The 16864-nt window shown below is 34.4% G+C and overlaps 3 protein-coding genes across 3 annotated transcripts; all 3 read right to left on the reverse strand.

The window, feature by feature from the left end:
* Positions 1 to 6: 6 nt before the first annotated feature.
* CYCP4;1 (cyclin p4;1) lies at positions 7 to 797 on the reverse strand. The gene has a single exon (XM_089783186.1). The coding sequence runs from the start codon at positions 503 to 505 to the stop codon at positions 167 to 169; it is 339 nt and encodes a 112-aa protein (XP_089639312.1). The 5' UTR covers positions 506 to 797; the 3' UTR covers positions 7 to 166.
* A 2032-nt stretch (positions 798 to 2829) lies between these two features.
* Positions 2830 to 5993, reverse strand: LOC110413583 (Tetratricopeptide repeat (TPR)-like superfamily protein). Its single transcript, XM_021424445.2, has 2 exons — positions 5489 to 5993; positions 2830 to 4553 (listed from the first exon to the last, which is right to left on the reverse strand). The coding sequence occupies exons 1-2, from the start codon at positions 5852 to 5854 to the stop codon at positions 3294 to 3296; spliced, it is 1626 nt and encodes a 541-aa protein (XP_021280120.1). The 5' UTR covers positions 5855 to 5993; the 3' UTR covers positions 2830 to 3293.
* Positions 5994 to 7047: 1054 nt separating this feature from the next.
* Positions 7048 to 15507, reverse strand: ALG12 (homolog of asparagine-linked glycosylation 12). The gene is made up of 20 exons (XM_021425768.2): positions 15423 to 15507; positions 15261 to 15346; positions 15107 to 15148; positions 14938 to 14983; positions 14751 to 14837; positions 14341 to 14396; positions 14072 to 14189; positions 13015 to 13073; positions 12136 to 12207; positions 11746 to 11809; positions 11552 to 11655; positions 10662 to 10733; positions 10489 to 10575; positions 10312 to 10379; positions 9540 to 9608; positions 9243 to 9325; positions 8656 to 8755; positions 7817 to 7882; positions 7524 to 7617; positions 7048 to 7439 (listed from the first exon to the last, which is right to left on the reverse strand). Exons 1-20 carry the CDS (start codon positions 15448 to 15450, stop codon positions 7359 to 7361), a joined length of 1482 nt encoding a protein of 493 aa, XP_021281443.1. The 5' UTR covers positions 15451 to 15507; the 3' UTR covers positions 7048 to 7358.
* Between the last annotated feature and the right edge of the window lie 1357 nt (positions 15508 to 16864).

The raw sequence follows: 16864 nt of genomic DNA on the forward strand, positions 1-16864 counted from the left end.
TTTGCTTAGAAACATACTCTGGTACTGCAAATTGCCAAGTAATACAAGTTTTGAAGCTGCACTTAAAGAATAAGCTAATCCCATTGAAGCAAATCTAAAGAAAGCCTGAAATCCATATGTAAAAATCAAAGAATTTCTATATGTTTTATTCAAGGAAGTTAAGAACTTACATATCATCCATGAACTTTGCAGCAACCATGACACTGGTAATAAGCAGGCGATGAACGTTGAAAGAATTGATGGGCAACGAGGTTTGCCTTTGAGCAAACCGATCAAGATAAACATATGCAACAATAAAGCAAGACGGGCTACAATTTGCATACTTGTAAATTCTGTCCAGGTAGTTTTGAATTGAGATAGTAGGCCGAGTTAGGCCATGAAACACCGAAATCTTCTGAGGCTGAAACTGACCGTTTACATCGTTGGATTCTGCCACTTTTTGGAGAAGAGAAGACAGAAACGTTATGAGATTTGGCATCACATTTGGGTTCTCTAACTCTGCCATAGCTGAGAGCAAAAGAAGTTGTTGAATGTGCTCTTTTGCTGCTCCTATTGAGGTACATATGGTTTTACTTTGTGTTACAAAACAGAAACAGGCATGGTGGTCGTTAAAGGGTAGGTATTTTCAATGGACAGACTTAGGCTCAGGAATTTGAATTATGACTCGGATGTCCCCCACTTGGTGGGGTTAATAAGGCCTTTTCTTTGACGCAAAAGTTTGGGGATTTCGAGTTAGGGGGTTATGATTATTAAATTTCAAAACTTGACTTGTGCAAGAGGGAACAAATGGCAAAAGGTGGTTCATTCTTCAGATTAAAGTCCTTCTCCTGAAAGGAGATTTAGGTTTTCCGGTGATTAACTTGTGGCTACTGTTGCTGTGCTGATGGCATGCCATACCCATCATGTGATTACATGTGGGAAAATGTTGATTATAATTTGTGGGCCCTACTTTCTGGAGATCGTTGCATGTGTTGTAAATCTACACGGTGTTTGGATTTGTTATGTTTTCTCGGATGATGGGTAACATGCAATTTGCTCTGTTGGTCCATAGCCATTGCCGCATAGCATATGCTGCTGCTCTGTTTTCCCCTATAACAGATGACAGAAACTTACAGATTTTTAAGGTGTTGGGCTGCGTCCAAGTTCAGGTCAAGATTCCGGGGTTGCATTCAAGATATGTTTGGCAACTACTAGATGAGGGATCTTATCTTGCATGAGTATTGTCTACAAACTCAACAAAGAAACAGGAATTCTGAACCTGCAAGTACCACGGGTCTGCTTGTGTTTGATTTCGGAATGATCATCATCTCGTCTGATGAGTCAAATGCATCATAATTCTTTGTTTCACAGATCAAAATACTGTAGTAGGTGATCATAATCAAAGCACTGAAACTTGCAAATTGGAATTCAGTTTTTAATTCTGATTTTGACCCACTTCCAACCCAATTGACACCAAGTGTTTTACTTCAAGTTCTCCACTTCTGCAGCTCTTACTCAAGAAGATCATAATTGTTTTTTTGTTTGTGGAGGCCAACTCATAGAGAGGATATTTTACTGGCATATCCTAAAGCTATCTTGTTATACTTTTAACAAGCAGAGGAGAATATAGAACAGATATTAACATGGTTTTGAAAAAGAACAGAGAGAAGACTTAGACCTTAAAGCAATATGTCACTTGCATGGACCCTGTCTAACTTCTTCCAGGATATATCTGCAGTTTATCCCTTTTAACTTGTCCTTTACCCCCACCTCTCATCAACCATCAAGCTGCAGATATCAAAATAATTTTACCCCAGATCCACCTGGGCACTTTCAATCTACAACTAACTAAGTACTTCCATAGTTTTTTGGATTATGTCTTTAGGTACATGCATAACCCCATAGTAAGGCAAAAACTCCAATTCAAAATAGAAGGATTTACACCTGAATTTTACCTTATCAGTTAACTTCAATATTCTTTACTGTGAAATAAGTACTATTTTACATCCATTTCAAAAGTGATGGGTTTCAATCAACTTTATCATGATGATCAACTATGCAGATTAACTTTGGGAGAAAACAAGAAATTGAAAATTTGTCAGTTAGAAAGGTCACTGCCAAGCTGGAAGCATGTCTTTTCTTGGAGTGAAGCAAGAGCAAAGGATGTCTTGTTTAAGGGAAATTTACAAACTGTGATGAAATTCTTGGTTTTGCATGGGGATTAAAAGTCGAAAGCATTGTCTGTTTGCAGGTGCCTCCCCAACCCCATGTGCTGTCCATGTGAGCCCTCTTCTCATGACCTATTGCGACCCACATAATTTGCCACCACGAAAAATAAAAATAAATCCAAAAAGAAGAAGAAGAAAATAAGGCCAGCCCGCATGTTATTTTCCTTAATGCATGGTAGTGGGCCTCCCGTAGCCTTGAGAATGTGACCCTTCGTTCAGAATAAGGCATTGACAAGCCAAGACTCTGGATAATCGATATCAACAAAATGAAAATCGTCCTGCAAGGTTTTTTTTATCACTCGTGGAGCACATGCCATTGGGTCCTGCCGCATTTTCTTTTATGTTTTGTTTTGGTTGTCTTCAGGAAAATATTATTACCACCCACGGGGCTGCTTTTGTTTTATAGGGGTAGCCGATGATGCAAAGAAAAAGGAAGATGTTGAACCATGTGGTGTCGATGAGAGCAAATGAGATAATAGTTCCTGTCCAAGAGAAAGCACAGGTGATGGGTATTGGATGGTTGTATATTTCAATCTGATAAACAAATATATCGTACGCAAATGGACAGGTTTTGAAGCAAGGAAATCATGCTTTTCCCTGGAAGGTTTCATTGTCAAAAACGTTCTTGCAATCATTAATCTGGAAATCCTGAAACAAATTATGATTGGTAAATGACGTGAAAATAATGCATTGAATATAGGTTCAATCAGCTTTTCATCAGTTAATATGTGTAGAATTTCAATCTGATTCATGTCTGGATTTTCAAGTCATGAGCTTGTTAAACTATCCATATTCCTTTCACAAATGGGAGGAAATTCTGCCACTTGAGCAGCTACATAAGCTTGAATTTGAAAATTCATACATCCGTAACGGGAAGATGTAGAAAAGGGCTCCAGCCAGACCTTGGACTATGTGGGTCTTTCCTCTGCCAAGTGAAGCTTCCTCTGCCGAAATGCATGGAGAGATACCTTCCTTGCTGACATCAGTGGATATCCCTCGCTCATGACTTCCATAGATAGATAGAAACTTTCCCTGCACCTAAGATTTAAACATCGAGCATCCCTCTACAAAAAGGCAATAGGCATATCACACAGTGCCCTGCAGTTGGTTGATAAGCACCTCAGAATCATCATCCTGATTCTCGTCACTGGAACTATAACTGCTTTTTCTATCTTTGTCCATTGGCAATTCACTTTCACTGAGCGCTTCTTCAGATAAGCCAATGAGAGATGCATAAGCTTCATTTTTGAGACATCCTGATTGCCTTAACAATCCCACAAAAACCTCCCTACTTGCCATGTCTGCCTTTTCCTCACAGAGATTAAAGAAGGCAGAGACACTGGTGGGTTTTGGCCTCCAACCCTTTGAGCCCTCAGTTGCAAAAGCTTCCTTCAAGCAAGACAATGCCTCGGGAATTCTCTTCTCTAGGATATGCCCTTCAGCAAGAATCTCCCATGAGCTTGAATTTGGTTTTCCTCCCACTTCAGCTATGTGACTGAATAAGCTCTCAGCTTTATCCAAATTTCCCTCTTTAACATACCACCCCATGAGAAGATTTGCTATTCTAGGGTCATAAGATGTTTTAACAGTCAGCCATTCCTCATAAATACTTTCTGCCCCTTGAATATCACCAGCCCGAACCAAAGATGAGATCATGGCATGAAAACCCAAATTTGGAATACTGGGGAAAATAGATTTGTAAACCCTCCATACCCGATACACCTCCTCTCTGTTACCAACACTACCATAAAGACTAATTAGATAGTGATAAGGTATACGATCCCGACCAGTGATCCTACTCTCCACATTTCTCAAGCATTCTTCAGCTTTTTCAGTCAGTCCCATCTTGATGTACATCGTTGCCATTGTGCTAAATGTTGTCCAGTTCGGGTTGATGCTTTGATCTTGTTTCATCTGCTCATATACTTCTTCCATCTTTTCGACAGATCCTTGGGATCCACAAGATGACAACCAGATGTTGTAGGAATATATATCCAGGCGTATGTTTTTTTCCATCATTTCTGAAACCATGGACTCAACTTTATCATACTCCTTGAGGTTCATATAGAGGGTCATCATCACATTGAATGGAAGGGGATGCAAGGCATAACCTTTACCCCTCATGTTGTCAATTAATGTTTCTGCCTTATCTCGCATTTTAGCCCGCACATAGGCATTCAGAAGAGCCCCATATATCCTCTTGTCCTTCATAGTATCCGGCAGTTGAACGAAGAAATCTTCAGCACTTGAAACTCCGCGCACCTTAGCAATAAGGTCTAACTGAATTGCAGCATCACTAGCAGACAATCTAAACCTCTCTTCTCTGTTGTTCATCCAATCATACACCTGCACAATGTTGGAAAAGTTAAAAAAATGCCTGATGCAAGAATGTCAATTACTTTACTGAACAAACTGTGTGCCATTTTGTGCTCTTTTTAGGAGTAGTCGATTACAATCGTTCTAACTCCCAGCATCCAGAAATTGTCATCCAAACTGTGCTAATACATGGCAAAACAATAACTTTAATGCCAATGGTAAGTTGAATTACTGTCTCTATTCCACAATATTACAAGCTTTTGCTTTGTAAGCACATATCACTTGCAAGAGTTGTGTTTCAGTTCATCTTTTCGGTTGACGGTTGGGAAACTCTCTTGTAAATTGAGAATTTGAGATAGATTTCTCAACTTCTTTTGGAGGATGCTAATAGTATGCTGAAAAGAACCTGGTGCATCAACTGTAAATTTTTCTTTTGTCCTACTTTCACCCAACCTATTTTTTTATCCTAAGTTCCAAACTGAATTCCCTTGATAGCCAGCAGGCAATAATCAAATGTAACAGTGTCTCAAACTCATAGAGCATTTGTCAATACTAACTTACCATAGTAGCTATTGCTTCTGCAAATTCATAATCTGAGGCAAGACTTTCACTTCACGTCATTTTTGCAGTGAATGGGCATGCTCACTAAAAAGCATCCACACTCATTATCTATGTGTTTTAACAGGCTATTCGGATCCTTTGGGCAAGCAAATACTTAAAAAAAAAACTCCACCTTCAGCACCAAATGTACATATGTTCATATAGCAATCAACAACGTAGTCAACTTTGTACTAAGAATAACACAAACTCATTAACCAAATCACTTTCAAAACGCAAAACATCAAAAGTTGGATAAGAACTGGATTTCCCAGTAATTATTCATACAAAATTTATAGATTGAACCAATCAATATCAACAAGAGATAGCAAACACCAAGACCAATAAGAACACAAAATTCACTTTACCTCAAGAGCTTGCTTGTAGCGCTTGTACTTCCGCAACTCCTTGACAACCCTACAAAGTTCCCATTTGGTGAGCTTCCTGCCTCCTTTCTCCCATTCATTCAACACAGACGCAGAACCCAATTCAGGGTTCTCCATCAGCGATATTTTCTTGTATATAGCGTTCCATTTAATCATGGGTCTTCTTTCATAGTCCACGGTTCCATAGCTATGAATTTGAGAAATGGAGCAAGTGACTGGGAGCTTCTGGTAACTTTGGGTTTGGGAAAGGATAAGCTGGGGAACCTGGCAAGGGAGCCGTCGAGAGTAAGACGAGGTCGACGAGAGAGAAACACGGTGATTCAGTAAGGAAGAAGGCTGGAGAATCATATTGGTTTGGCTAGGGTTTAAGAGGTTTGCAGCCAAAGTAGAAGGGAGTGAAGTGGCGGTTTTGGCTGCAGAGTTTCTCGGTTTTTTGGTGTTCTTGAAGATAAAGTCCCGATGGAAATTACCTTTATGTCTTATCTTTCTGCGGTTCTGATATCCGGGGATTGTTTTGCACTTTTGCTGCCTTTCCTTCTTTCATTATTTCATGCTTTCTTTACTCTATTCTACGGTAAGAGGTGGTTTATTTAGTAAAACATCATCAAATTTTTGTTCAATCTCTTCAATTTTTGGCATTCTTTTTCTGTTGAAAATTCATCAATTTCATTATTTTTTTCTTGTAGCAAGCAAGAGAAAGATACACTTAGTTATTAATTTTTTCGGTTTAAGGATATACTCTTTTTTCACGAATATTGTACCTCGTCAATAATTCATACAATTTCAAAGATTAATAATAAAATTTATACGCAAATAATAAGTATGAATTAGTCATTATTATTTGCAAACATTTTTGTACTTTCTGTCATCAATGATTCATGCACTCTCGTGAATTGATAATACCAAGATAAAATATTTAAAAAATTTTCTGAATTATTAAACCATTTTTTATTATATTTAATGAATTTTTTATATTTTTATTTTAAATTACATAAAATTGTTTATATATCATTTTATATCACATAAATATGATTATATGATTTTTTTTATCACGAGAATATAAAATGATAAATAATATTTAATAAATGATAATTAATTATTTATTTATTATAAAAATTTATTTGATATAAAATAAAAATATAAAAAACTTGATTTAAAGTTATAAAAAGTATTGTCATAATAAAACCAAAAATATAATTTGACAATATTTTATTATTATTTTTTTAAACGTAAGGTTTCCCTTTGCCTGGCACCTAAACATTGTCGAAATAGCACCTTAAGAAGAGTTTTAAGAAATAATAAAATGCCCAATGCCAAAAGGGTAGCATCTAAGGCATCAGTCTTGTAACTTCTTACATTTCAAGGCTTAATAAATTTTTCATTCATGAACAAAAAAACCCTTCAAAACATGGTCAAAGTCCAAAGCCGAAATCATCCTCCCTTTCCTGGCTTAGTTGGATTATGCCCCGAAGATAACATTATTGAGTCTATAACAACTCGAGAAGGAATACACATAGGTGAAAGGAGAAAAATTGAGAAACTAAGCATGAAATGATCCTGAATATGAATAGAAACAAGTTTAATACACGGTGTACTGAGCAAGCAACGTACCTTCTGCTACCGATAATCAATCTTAAGCCTACTTAGACCCCTCTCTATTCAAACTGGGAATGGTTAACTTGTTTCTAAGATTACAGTTGGGTATAAGTATCGGGTGCTGAAAGCTTCATACAGTTTGTTCGTTCTATTGTCCATCTGTCAGAACATGAACAGAGATTTGGGAGCATAAAGATTTAACTGGCATTCGATGGCTAAACCTTTAGAGCAACTTACAATTATAAATCCACCGAGTTTAAGAGCATCCTGGCCAATGTTTGAACATAAGCTCCTCATTTCTTATATTTCCATGAATATACACTCTGGACTCCTTATCCTGTAAAAGTAGATTTGGAGTTAGAACTTTTAGTCGTAATCCTGTCATGCCACACTGCTTATATTAGATGGTTTGATTCCCTACCAGAAAGATGGGCGGAAACCCTGGTTGGATACGAACTCTTGAGAAGCCATTCACTTTAAATAAACACTTGTACCCATCAACAGCTGAATGCTCACTGTTGAAGAGAGAAGAAGAATTAAGTATAAGTGCCATTACCAAGGCAACGAATTCTCAATGATCAACTTTCTAGGTACAAGAAGCTGAGCATCTTTCCTTCATAGAGATGTTGATAAATGTTTATTTCTCCAGCTCTGACATATTTTGACTGAAGGCTACTTATCAAAAACAAACCACAAAAACGAAAGTAAACTCACTTAATAAGATAGGTGAAATTTCTTTGGCCAAATTCCTCAAGTTTAATCCCTTCTTCTTTAGAGTATCTGCATTATTATTTAATATCATTATTAAAGATATAAAAACCTTCCAACCATAGAAAGAATTACAAGTGCATAACAATAACATGAAGAATGGTGTGCTCTCAGAAAAAATGCGGTATTAAAACAAAATTATTATAAACAAATACTTCTCATGCTAAAGCTTAACAAGGAACCTATCATATCAAATTATCAATCTAAGAATCAAAAGATATAAAAAGTTGCTGCTGTTTCAAGGTGGACAATGAGTGAATAAAAGCTAAAACACTAAGGTTACTACCTTGGTACAACTTGCTTGAGCATTGTTGCCAATATCCATTAAAAAATTTCCTAAACTTGCTCCCTTGAGTTGGGGCAAAATGGTTTTGACACTAGTTTAATAAATGATCACGCATCAATCAATTCCTCCTCACAGGCTAGCATTTCCAGTTTAGGTAGCACATAGCTGCTGTTATAGGCTTATAGCTTTAACCATGGACTGTTGAGCTCCACGAAAGGCTAACATCACAAGGCAACCATATTCTCACCTCAACAGACAGAACATCATAAGTCTATTTCTCACACAACATATTACACCATTGCGCTCTATTCAGATAATATTTTGATGCTAGGTCCATTGTGTTGCAGCGATTCCCACAACCATAGCAATGACATTCTATTTTGAAACTATTTACATAACCTAATTTCATTTTTCTGTTTCTGCATGTACCATATAAAATGGTGTAACACATGTAAAGAAAACAAATTATCATCATGCTAAGAAAAGGAATCGGTTATACCTCCATGGGAACTTATCTTCACAAAAAAGGGATATTCCATTCATGGCTGAGAATGGATCGATGTGAACCCAGAGTTCATTGGTATTGTGAGCAAGATGGCCTGTTGAAATCATCCATCCAATGGCACAAAACATTAGTAAGTCACATAGAACAAACATTGTAAGAAACAAATTAAAGAGGACAATAAAATATGCTTATGATCAACTACAGTTTAGCTGAATTAAATGAAAGCGAAAATATAGGGGGTGGGGGAGGGGGGGAAGTTTTGTGCTGCCATCAAAAAGAGAAGGATATGTAACTTTATAGTCTGCTGGTATGAACAAACTAACTAAAATAGAGGCACATACACACACAAACAAGCTTCCAACCTCCTCCACTAAACCCCTAAAAGGACTCTCATGCATGCACACAGATACTGCTATGTTTAATTGCATATGCTAGATAGTCAAAATCAAAACCATATTCAGTAAAGAAACATCAGAAAGGGTGCATCAAAAGTACACAAGTGGTAAATAAGAAAAACATATGAGAGCAGCTTTGTGCGTGTGTGCTTGTCCATGAGGGAGAAACAGGGAGAGAGGACTCACCAATTTGATGCAACTCTTTTAATGCATAACCACTGGGATAATTCTCATAGGACGCCATGAAAGTTATGATTGTGCCCCCTAGACTACAGAATATAAAATGAGTAGATACAAGGTACTAAGATTCATATCTCAACCATTCATAATGTGGGGTTCCACAAGGGACTTAATGGAGCCCAGAAGAACCCCACATTTATGGATGGACAAGACTTTACAATGGTATACAAATAGTTGTAGTGACATGGTTCACAAACAAATAAGCTTCTCTTTCAAACTAAAGCAGAAAACTAATCATCCAACCTGATTAAAAGCAATCCCAGCATGATTAAATTGAGAAATTTCCAGAAACTCTTCTTCCTGTTATTGTAGCTGTAACAAGTAGGCAAACTAAATTATATTGGTAGCAAAAATAACAACTGAAAACGAGAAGACACAAGCAATTACATGGTGTTCTCATGAATAAAAAGCAGCATGCTTTGGATGCATAAACTTAAAGGACAAGTTACACATAAGTTCCCCATAGTTCAAGAATCATAATGAGTTAAAACCTCAAACTTGTAGATACACTGCAATGCCCACCGACCGTCAGTCCCAGGTGTCCAGATCAAGTTTCTTTCGAAACAGATATCCAATTTCTTTTATACAAATTATCAGATAATGTAAGAAGGGGAACAATGCGATGAATTTAATAATCACGGGTGTTACATGTTCAAATCCAAGTTCAGGATCCACTGTGTCATATCTTCCAATTGAGAACAATGAGGGAGGTGACAGCAATTTATACAAAAACAGAAGAAGTGACACAGATACAGCCAGAAATCTGGTGGTATTAAAGCTACAACAAGTCAGGCTTTTACACTCCTATAATACCTTGCAAGAATATTAGATCTTTAGAATCCAATGTAAAGACTACAATTTTTCACTCATGTGTTTCAACTTTGCTATTCCTTAGAAGTTGGCCATATAAATATGTAAACGATAACATTTTATCACTATTACAAACTATCCTCATATATTTCCAATAGTTTAAGCTTTAGAAAAGAAGAAAAGAAAGAAAAAGGAAACAACATACATTCTGCTAGCTGCAACTGCGGCAGATAAGTTAAAGATTGGAACTGAACTGATAATGAAACGGAGCTCCTACATCATTGAAAAATATGATTATGCAACTGTGTGAGTAACTTTGTATGTGTGTCGATTTTCTCAAATAGGAAGCAGGTCAATGATGTATGTAATTTCTTTGTAATACCTTGTGTGGAAGCTTAGAGTAAAGTACAACAAAGGAGAGAACTGGCAGAACCAGAGTAAGAAGCCTTCTGTCAAGTAGTACTCCAAGCTGCGAAATATAAAATAAGTAAATAAAGTGCAGTAGTCTAGAAAAATAATATAGTATAACTTTTATCTTACTAGTTCATGACTCACCATAAAAAGTGGATACGCGGCGAGTAACGACCGAGGCAGTGCAGAAGTAAAATACCAGTGGATGGAATGTGTCTAAATAAAGAATATCATTAAGGAATAGAGATAAAAAAAAAGAGTCAGATACCAAAGAAACACACACAAGCACACATTATAAGATATAATCCTTAAACATATATTTCCTAATAAACAAAAAGTTAAACATATAATCAAAAGGAGGTAAAGCAGAACATGATAGAGCTAAACAATCAATTTATGCAAATCCAATAAAGTAGGTGGCTATACATGCAGGAAGTTTCCAGCCTTAGCCAGTAACAAGACAAATGATGATTATTTGAAAGAATGCATAGGAAACTTCAGAGAGATCTTTGGCCATCAGATGTATTATTAGGTTTTGCTAAGTCAAGTCTTCATCTGAGGGACCCAATAACGTTTCACTTGGAGCTTTCTGCAATAAATAGCATAAAATGGATTATTTTCACTCAATGCGATTTTGAATATATACAAACACATATGACGGCCACATATTCCATTACTAGTGAATGGTGGTCTGCCCCTCAAAGGACTACGGAATGCCATTTTTATAGGGTTCATTTTAGAACAAGGATTCTTGGCTCAACCACATGAAAAGTTAGGGCCTCCAACTCCTGGGATTTCTGTAATGCTTGCAGACACAAATGTGGAACATGCATAAGGAGATACCTACGTGCATGCATAGCAATAACAAAACAAACTTAGCTGACCTCTTCAACCATCTCATAAATTAAAATTTGTAATAGGGAAAAAGTATAAACAAAGCTGGTTAACCATATCAACCAAAAATATGCAATTGGGCCATTTCAAATTAAAAAAGAAATTCGATTGAGCATAGGAAAATCCTTAAAGGAGGATACACCCCATTCAGAACTTCGATTAAGAACAGAGTTGAACCAAAAAACTTCAAATTCAGGCCAAAGAAACCTCTTCCACATGATTGAATCAACCAATATGGTGAGACCTGTGATGAGGAGAACTTCATAAGTTGATAATAACAGATGAATTGTTATCACCAAAAGTTTTTAACATTTATAAGAGACAATTAACTAACCTATGCACAAAAGAGAGATCATGATGCAGCACTTTAATGCTTTCCAAAATGAAATTGATTTGGTCTGTCATTGATAAATTGAAATCTTAGAGTCAAGTGCAATTTAATCAAACTGAACTGCTAACAGATCCAAAAATGTAAGTAAAATGCTACAAACATAAAATATGTATCAGAGGTTTATGTATCAGAGAACATAACTAATTGATTCATTATAGAGGGCAACAGATCAAATGTCATTGCTAGATCTGCCTGTGCATCCAGCAGTGACAGTGCTTGATAAAACAAGAAAAGATACTACACTCTTTTTGAACTAACTTAAGGTGAGTCACTCTTCACAAGAGAAAAGGAAAAAGCAGGAAAAAAAAAAAGTTATAGAATATGACAACCTACCAACAAAAGCTCCAGGCCAAGAGTACAAAGGAGTAAGACAATATCACATCTAAATGTGATTGTAGCAAAAACCTGTTCATGAAGAATGCAGACAAATGTAAGACAATTTAACAAGCCAAAATCAGAATGCAAGTCTACATATTTACAAGATAAAGTAGCCAAAACTGCAAGGAACAAGTAACTGCAAGAAAATTGTATCAGATATCATGAAATAAATGCTTGTAGACATTGTTTAAATAGGTTCATAAAACTTATATGCCAAAACACAGTTAGTTCAGCAACTGCTGACACGATCTTGATCTAAGAAATCAACTGGCAATGTGAGGTTAAGCCTTTTGTCCAACGTATTAAATTCTCATCAATCAAATTGTCTACTGAAGTCCTATTCACTTACAAAAGGTTAAAACAAAGTCAATAGTGGCATATGCAAGGTATGTCAATAATCAGGTTACCATAATAAATCACAAGACATTTAAAAGTATATTTAATTCTCATTATCGCCCTTTGGTTTCTTTCCCTTCCACAACCCCGTGCCTATTGACCGAACAAAAAATTGGGAAATCAACACAAAAACGGTGACCCCATAGATATCTTTTGACAAGACAGAAAATGCAGAAGTTTATAAGAAAAAAAAAACACTATGGAAAACAATGGAACTGATGTACAAGACTGAACGTAATAGAACTGGAGAATTGCATGGTCGCCAACCATGAACAACACTGAAAATACATATTGAAATAAGCAAAAACATGCAGAATACAGCAGCCATTCTACCTAATTGGACTATAAACAGGATTAGCACGGCTAACTTTAAGTATGTATAAGCTTAGGTTGTTGGCTGCTCATGATCATCTGAATTTTAGCCGTAAGGACACATACCAGATAGTTTAAAGCAGTATAAAACCTGCCTTTTAGCCAATGCCCATATGCCAAATTTACTGCATAAAAGGAAAAAAACAGAATTAGCTGAAGTTTTATTGACTTCTTCACAAAAAATAAATAAATAAAACCAGAGTTTTTTTAGTGAAAAAACAAAACAACCTTCATCGTAAGGAAAAGGTAATTATATTTGATCAAAAAAGAAGTAGGAAAAAAGACACAAATCACATAAGAATCACTGCCAGTCCTATAGAAGAAATTATCATGCAGAAAAGAGAGGAAATAAGTATACTACCAACATTCAAATTATCATCTTTTCCTATCTCATGCTTTCTCACCTATCTTGTTTAGTTTCTCTATTCTTTCTTGCCTAGTGTCATTTTAAATATTAGTCACTATCAGTCCCTAAAGAGCAGAATATTCCAAATTACAACCAGAGTTCTACAGAACAAACTCAGTCTTTTCAATCCACATTACCAAGTACAATAAAACTACCATAAGTCATGGTCACCCAGCTCAGGAAGTGGAATTCATGCTTAGGTACATTTTGAGGACAATCGGTCTGTCTTGGCCTTCTACGAAGTAAAAATTCTTTTCACAACAAAAAGCAAGTTCGTAATCTCAATAGTAAATCTAGAAACTTGTGTAAAGCTCTTACTTCTTTTCTAACATAATAAGTACTTTACAGAGATAAAGGATTATAACAGCAATTTGCATAAGTGACTCTTATGGCCCAAATTCAACAGCTTTAGTAGCACACTACATACCAAAGTTGATAAAATCTAGAACTTTAGTCATTAATCTACAATGAATAGTAACACATGCATGTATATGAACTTTTGATCTCTTGACGAAGATTACATGCCCAGGCAGAAAACACCCAGGCTTATGGTTGTGAATTAGTCCATCCTTGTTAAACATATAGCACGGTTCCTTCCAATTATCACCTAGTTTACCAAACTACCTAGGAGGTTAAGTGAAACCGAAAGGTGGAAAGAAAGTGCATTCACGGTAATAACTGAAGTGAGGATATAGAAAGACCACAAGAAGCAATCACCTACACCCATAGCTAGTATATTTGGAAGTGCACGAGTGCAATAGAACAGCAAGTGAAACTGAATTGCAGTTAATATTACAAAGAATGCTTCAACTTGTTGTCCAAACTTGTTTCTGACCTGCTCAAACAATAAATAAACCTCAATGATTAAAACTTTAAACCGAACATTTCAAGAAAGTTAAACCTAAAAGTAGCACAAGCAGAAGAAAGAAAAACTATAAAAGGTGAAATAAATAAACAGCAATTGTTAAAGAAAAAAAACTAAATACCTGAGTACGCAAAAACCGTAATGTATATAGTATGATGCAACCCAATGCCAGACGTACTAAAAAACAACAATTAAAATAAATTCAATAATTCTAGGCAATATACATGTCAACACAGAAAGAGAACAGTGGCATTTATAACAGAGGAAAAGCAATGCATGGTGGCAGTATCATAAACTTCCACAAGAAATTTTAGCGATGGAACATTTTACAAGAATTGCTACAAAATTTTCTATTAGGCAAACCAAATAGCTAGATGATTGAATCAGAGACAGTAATGTATTCTCTTTTTTTTCCACCGGCTGATCCATCTCCTCACATGTCATGCCTTAAAAGAATTATAAATGAAATTCCAGCTATTAAAACAAACAACAAACCAAAATCTACATGCTATGAGTATCCAGAGAACTAACCAATTATGAGACTATAAATCTTTGGCAAGTGCAGCAGTTGCATAGCTAATACCATCGGAGATGCCAAAATTGATACAAGCAATGCCCCTGCAAAGAAAAGCATCACACAGTGATGTGAAAATTGACCAGTTGTGACAAAAATAGACATTCTCAAAATTCACTAATTCCTAGAAGCAACAAAGCTTACCGATAAAAGTGCGAGGCACAACACCAGGAAACTCCAAATGATCATACTGATAAATCAAATTCAACATCCAAACATAAAATTATGTCTAAAATAAACAAAATTACCGCAAAAACATAGTTCGAAAATGAAAAATTACGAAAAAAGAAAAGGCATGGACGAGTAAACTTACATTATCTAAGTGATGCCGGTGATAAAGAATATCGTGCATTGCCTTAAATAAAGGAAAAAGGGAGAGTTCATCGAAGAAAATGAAAATTAAATTGGAAACTGAAAAAAAAAGAGCGAAAATTATAGCTGAAATTGTTTAGGAAAAACTGAATTACCTGAATATTGAAGCTTTCTTCAACTTTAGTGTACGGCACCATTAGCACGTAAAACGCGGCGATTGATCCCAGAAGCAAGTCGTAGCCTGTCAAAATCGGAAAAAACAAACTGAAACGATACGAAATATACGATCTCTGGACGAATTTGAAAGCCAAATTTACCGTAGAACTGAAGAAATTTGGAAGCCATTGTTGTGCACTCTGCAGAGACGGAGGCGAGAAATCTATAGCCTACATAAATACCGTATTAGTTAACTTTTTCTCCAGTCAAATTATTTTAAATATTTAATTGAATCAATTTTAATAAATAATTATTTAAAAATTGATTTATTCAAAATTTTTAAAAATATATTTTTCAAAATTTAATTAATTTCATATTTTTAAATAATTATAATTTTTAAAATTTAATGAATATTTAATAATGAAATTTTTTAAAACTTCAAAAGGAATTTGCACCAGCCTTGATGTCACAATGTCTTGCCGTAGAAGGACTAAAAATTATTCTAAATTACTGATGTAATAAATTTGATCATATTTTTCTTAAGATCTAGTCGTTTTAAAGTAAAATAATTTTTAAAATATTTTCAAAATTATATTTATTAAAAAAATAAAAAATTATTTTTAATTATATCAATAAAAAAGTACATATTTATCACATAAAAAATGTCTTAGGCTTTCGAGGTAAGATATTTTCTTAAGCCTAATAGTATAAATTTTATGAATATTAATATTTAATTTTAAATTTAAAAAGCTTAAAAAATATTTTTATTTTTTAAAAAATTAAATTAAAATAATCTTTAAATTATTCAATATTATTAAAATTATAAAAATATGTTTAATTAAATCATTTAATATAATTAATATTTTTATTCATACATTTAATAAAATTTAATAATAATTGTAACAAAAAATATTTTAATGATCTCATTTAATTAATACATATTATAAATATAAGTTTTGAATGTTTTACACAATAAATGGATATTGATATTTTTATAATTTTGTAGTAAAAAACGATAAGATGAAAATTGTTTTGAAAATTAAAATTTACTTTCATTACAATATGTGGTTAAATGATTTGAAAAATATTAATATTAATTTTTTTATTTTCATTTCCATTCATTTGTTTTGTAATCGACTCTTATATATTATTTTAACTCAAAATAACTCTAAGAGTGATGATGGACAAGATGATACAAATAATAAAAAATATTTTTGATAATTTATTTAAATAATAACAAATATTAAAAAATTTTATAAAATAATTTATAAAAAAATGTTCTCTAATTATTTTTCAATTATCAAATAGATCTTTAATCTCACTATGCTTGCTTGTCATGTGTATATCAACATTTGAGCAATGATAACAAAAATCTAATTGGTCATCACAAAATCTCTCCCACTCAATATATATATATATATATATATATATATATATATGTGTGTGTGTGTGTGTGTGTGGTAAAGTGATCAATTTTTTTTTTTTGAAAAATATCATGTGTAATATAAATTCTATTCGTGGGATTTATAAAAAAGGGATTATCCTTATGTTAGAATACCTAATAAAACATAGATAAAAGAAAATATAAATGTACTTGTTTTTA

Source organism: Theobroma umbraticum, unplaced genomic scaffold (assembly GCF_002168275.2).
Source record: "Theobroma umbraticum cultivar Fairchild unplaced genomic scaffold, ASM216827v3 scaffold_4.1, whole genome shotgun sequence".
Lineage (NCBI taxonomy): Eukaryota > Viridiplantae > Streptophyta > Magnoliopsida > Malvales > Malvaceae > Theobroma > Theobroma umbraticum.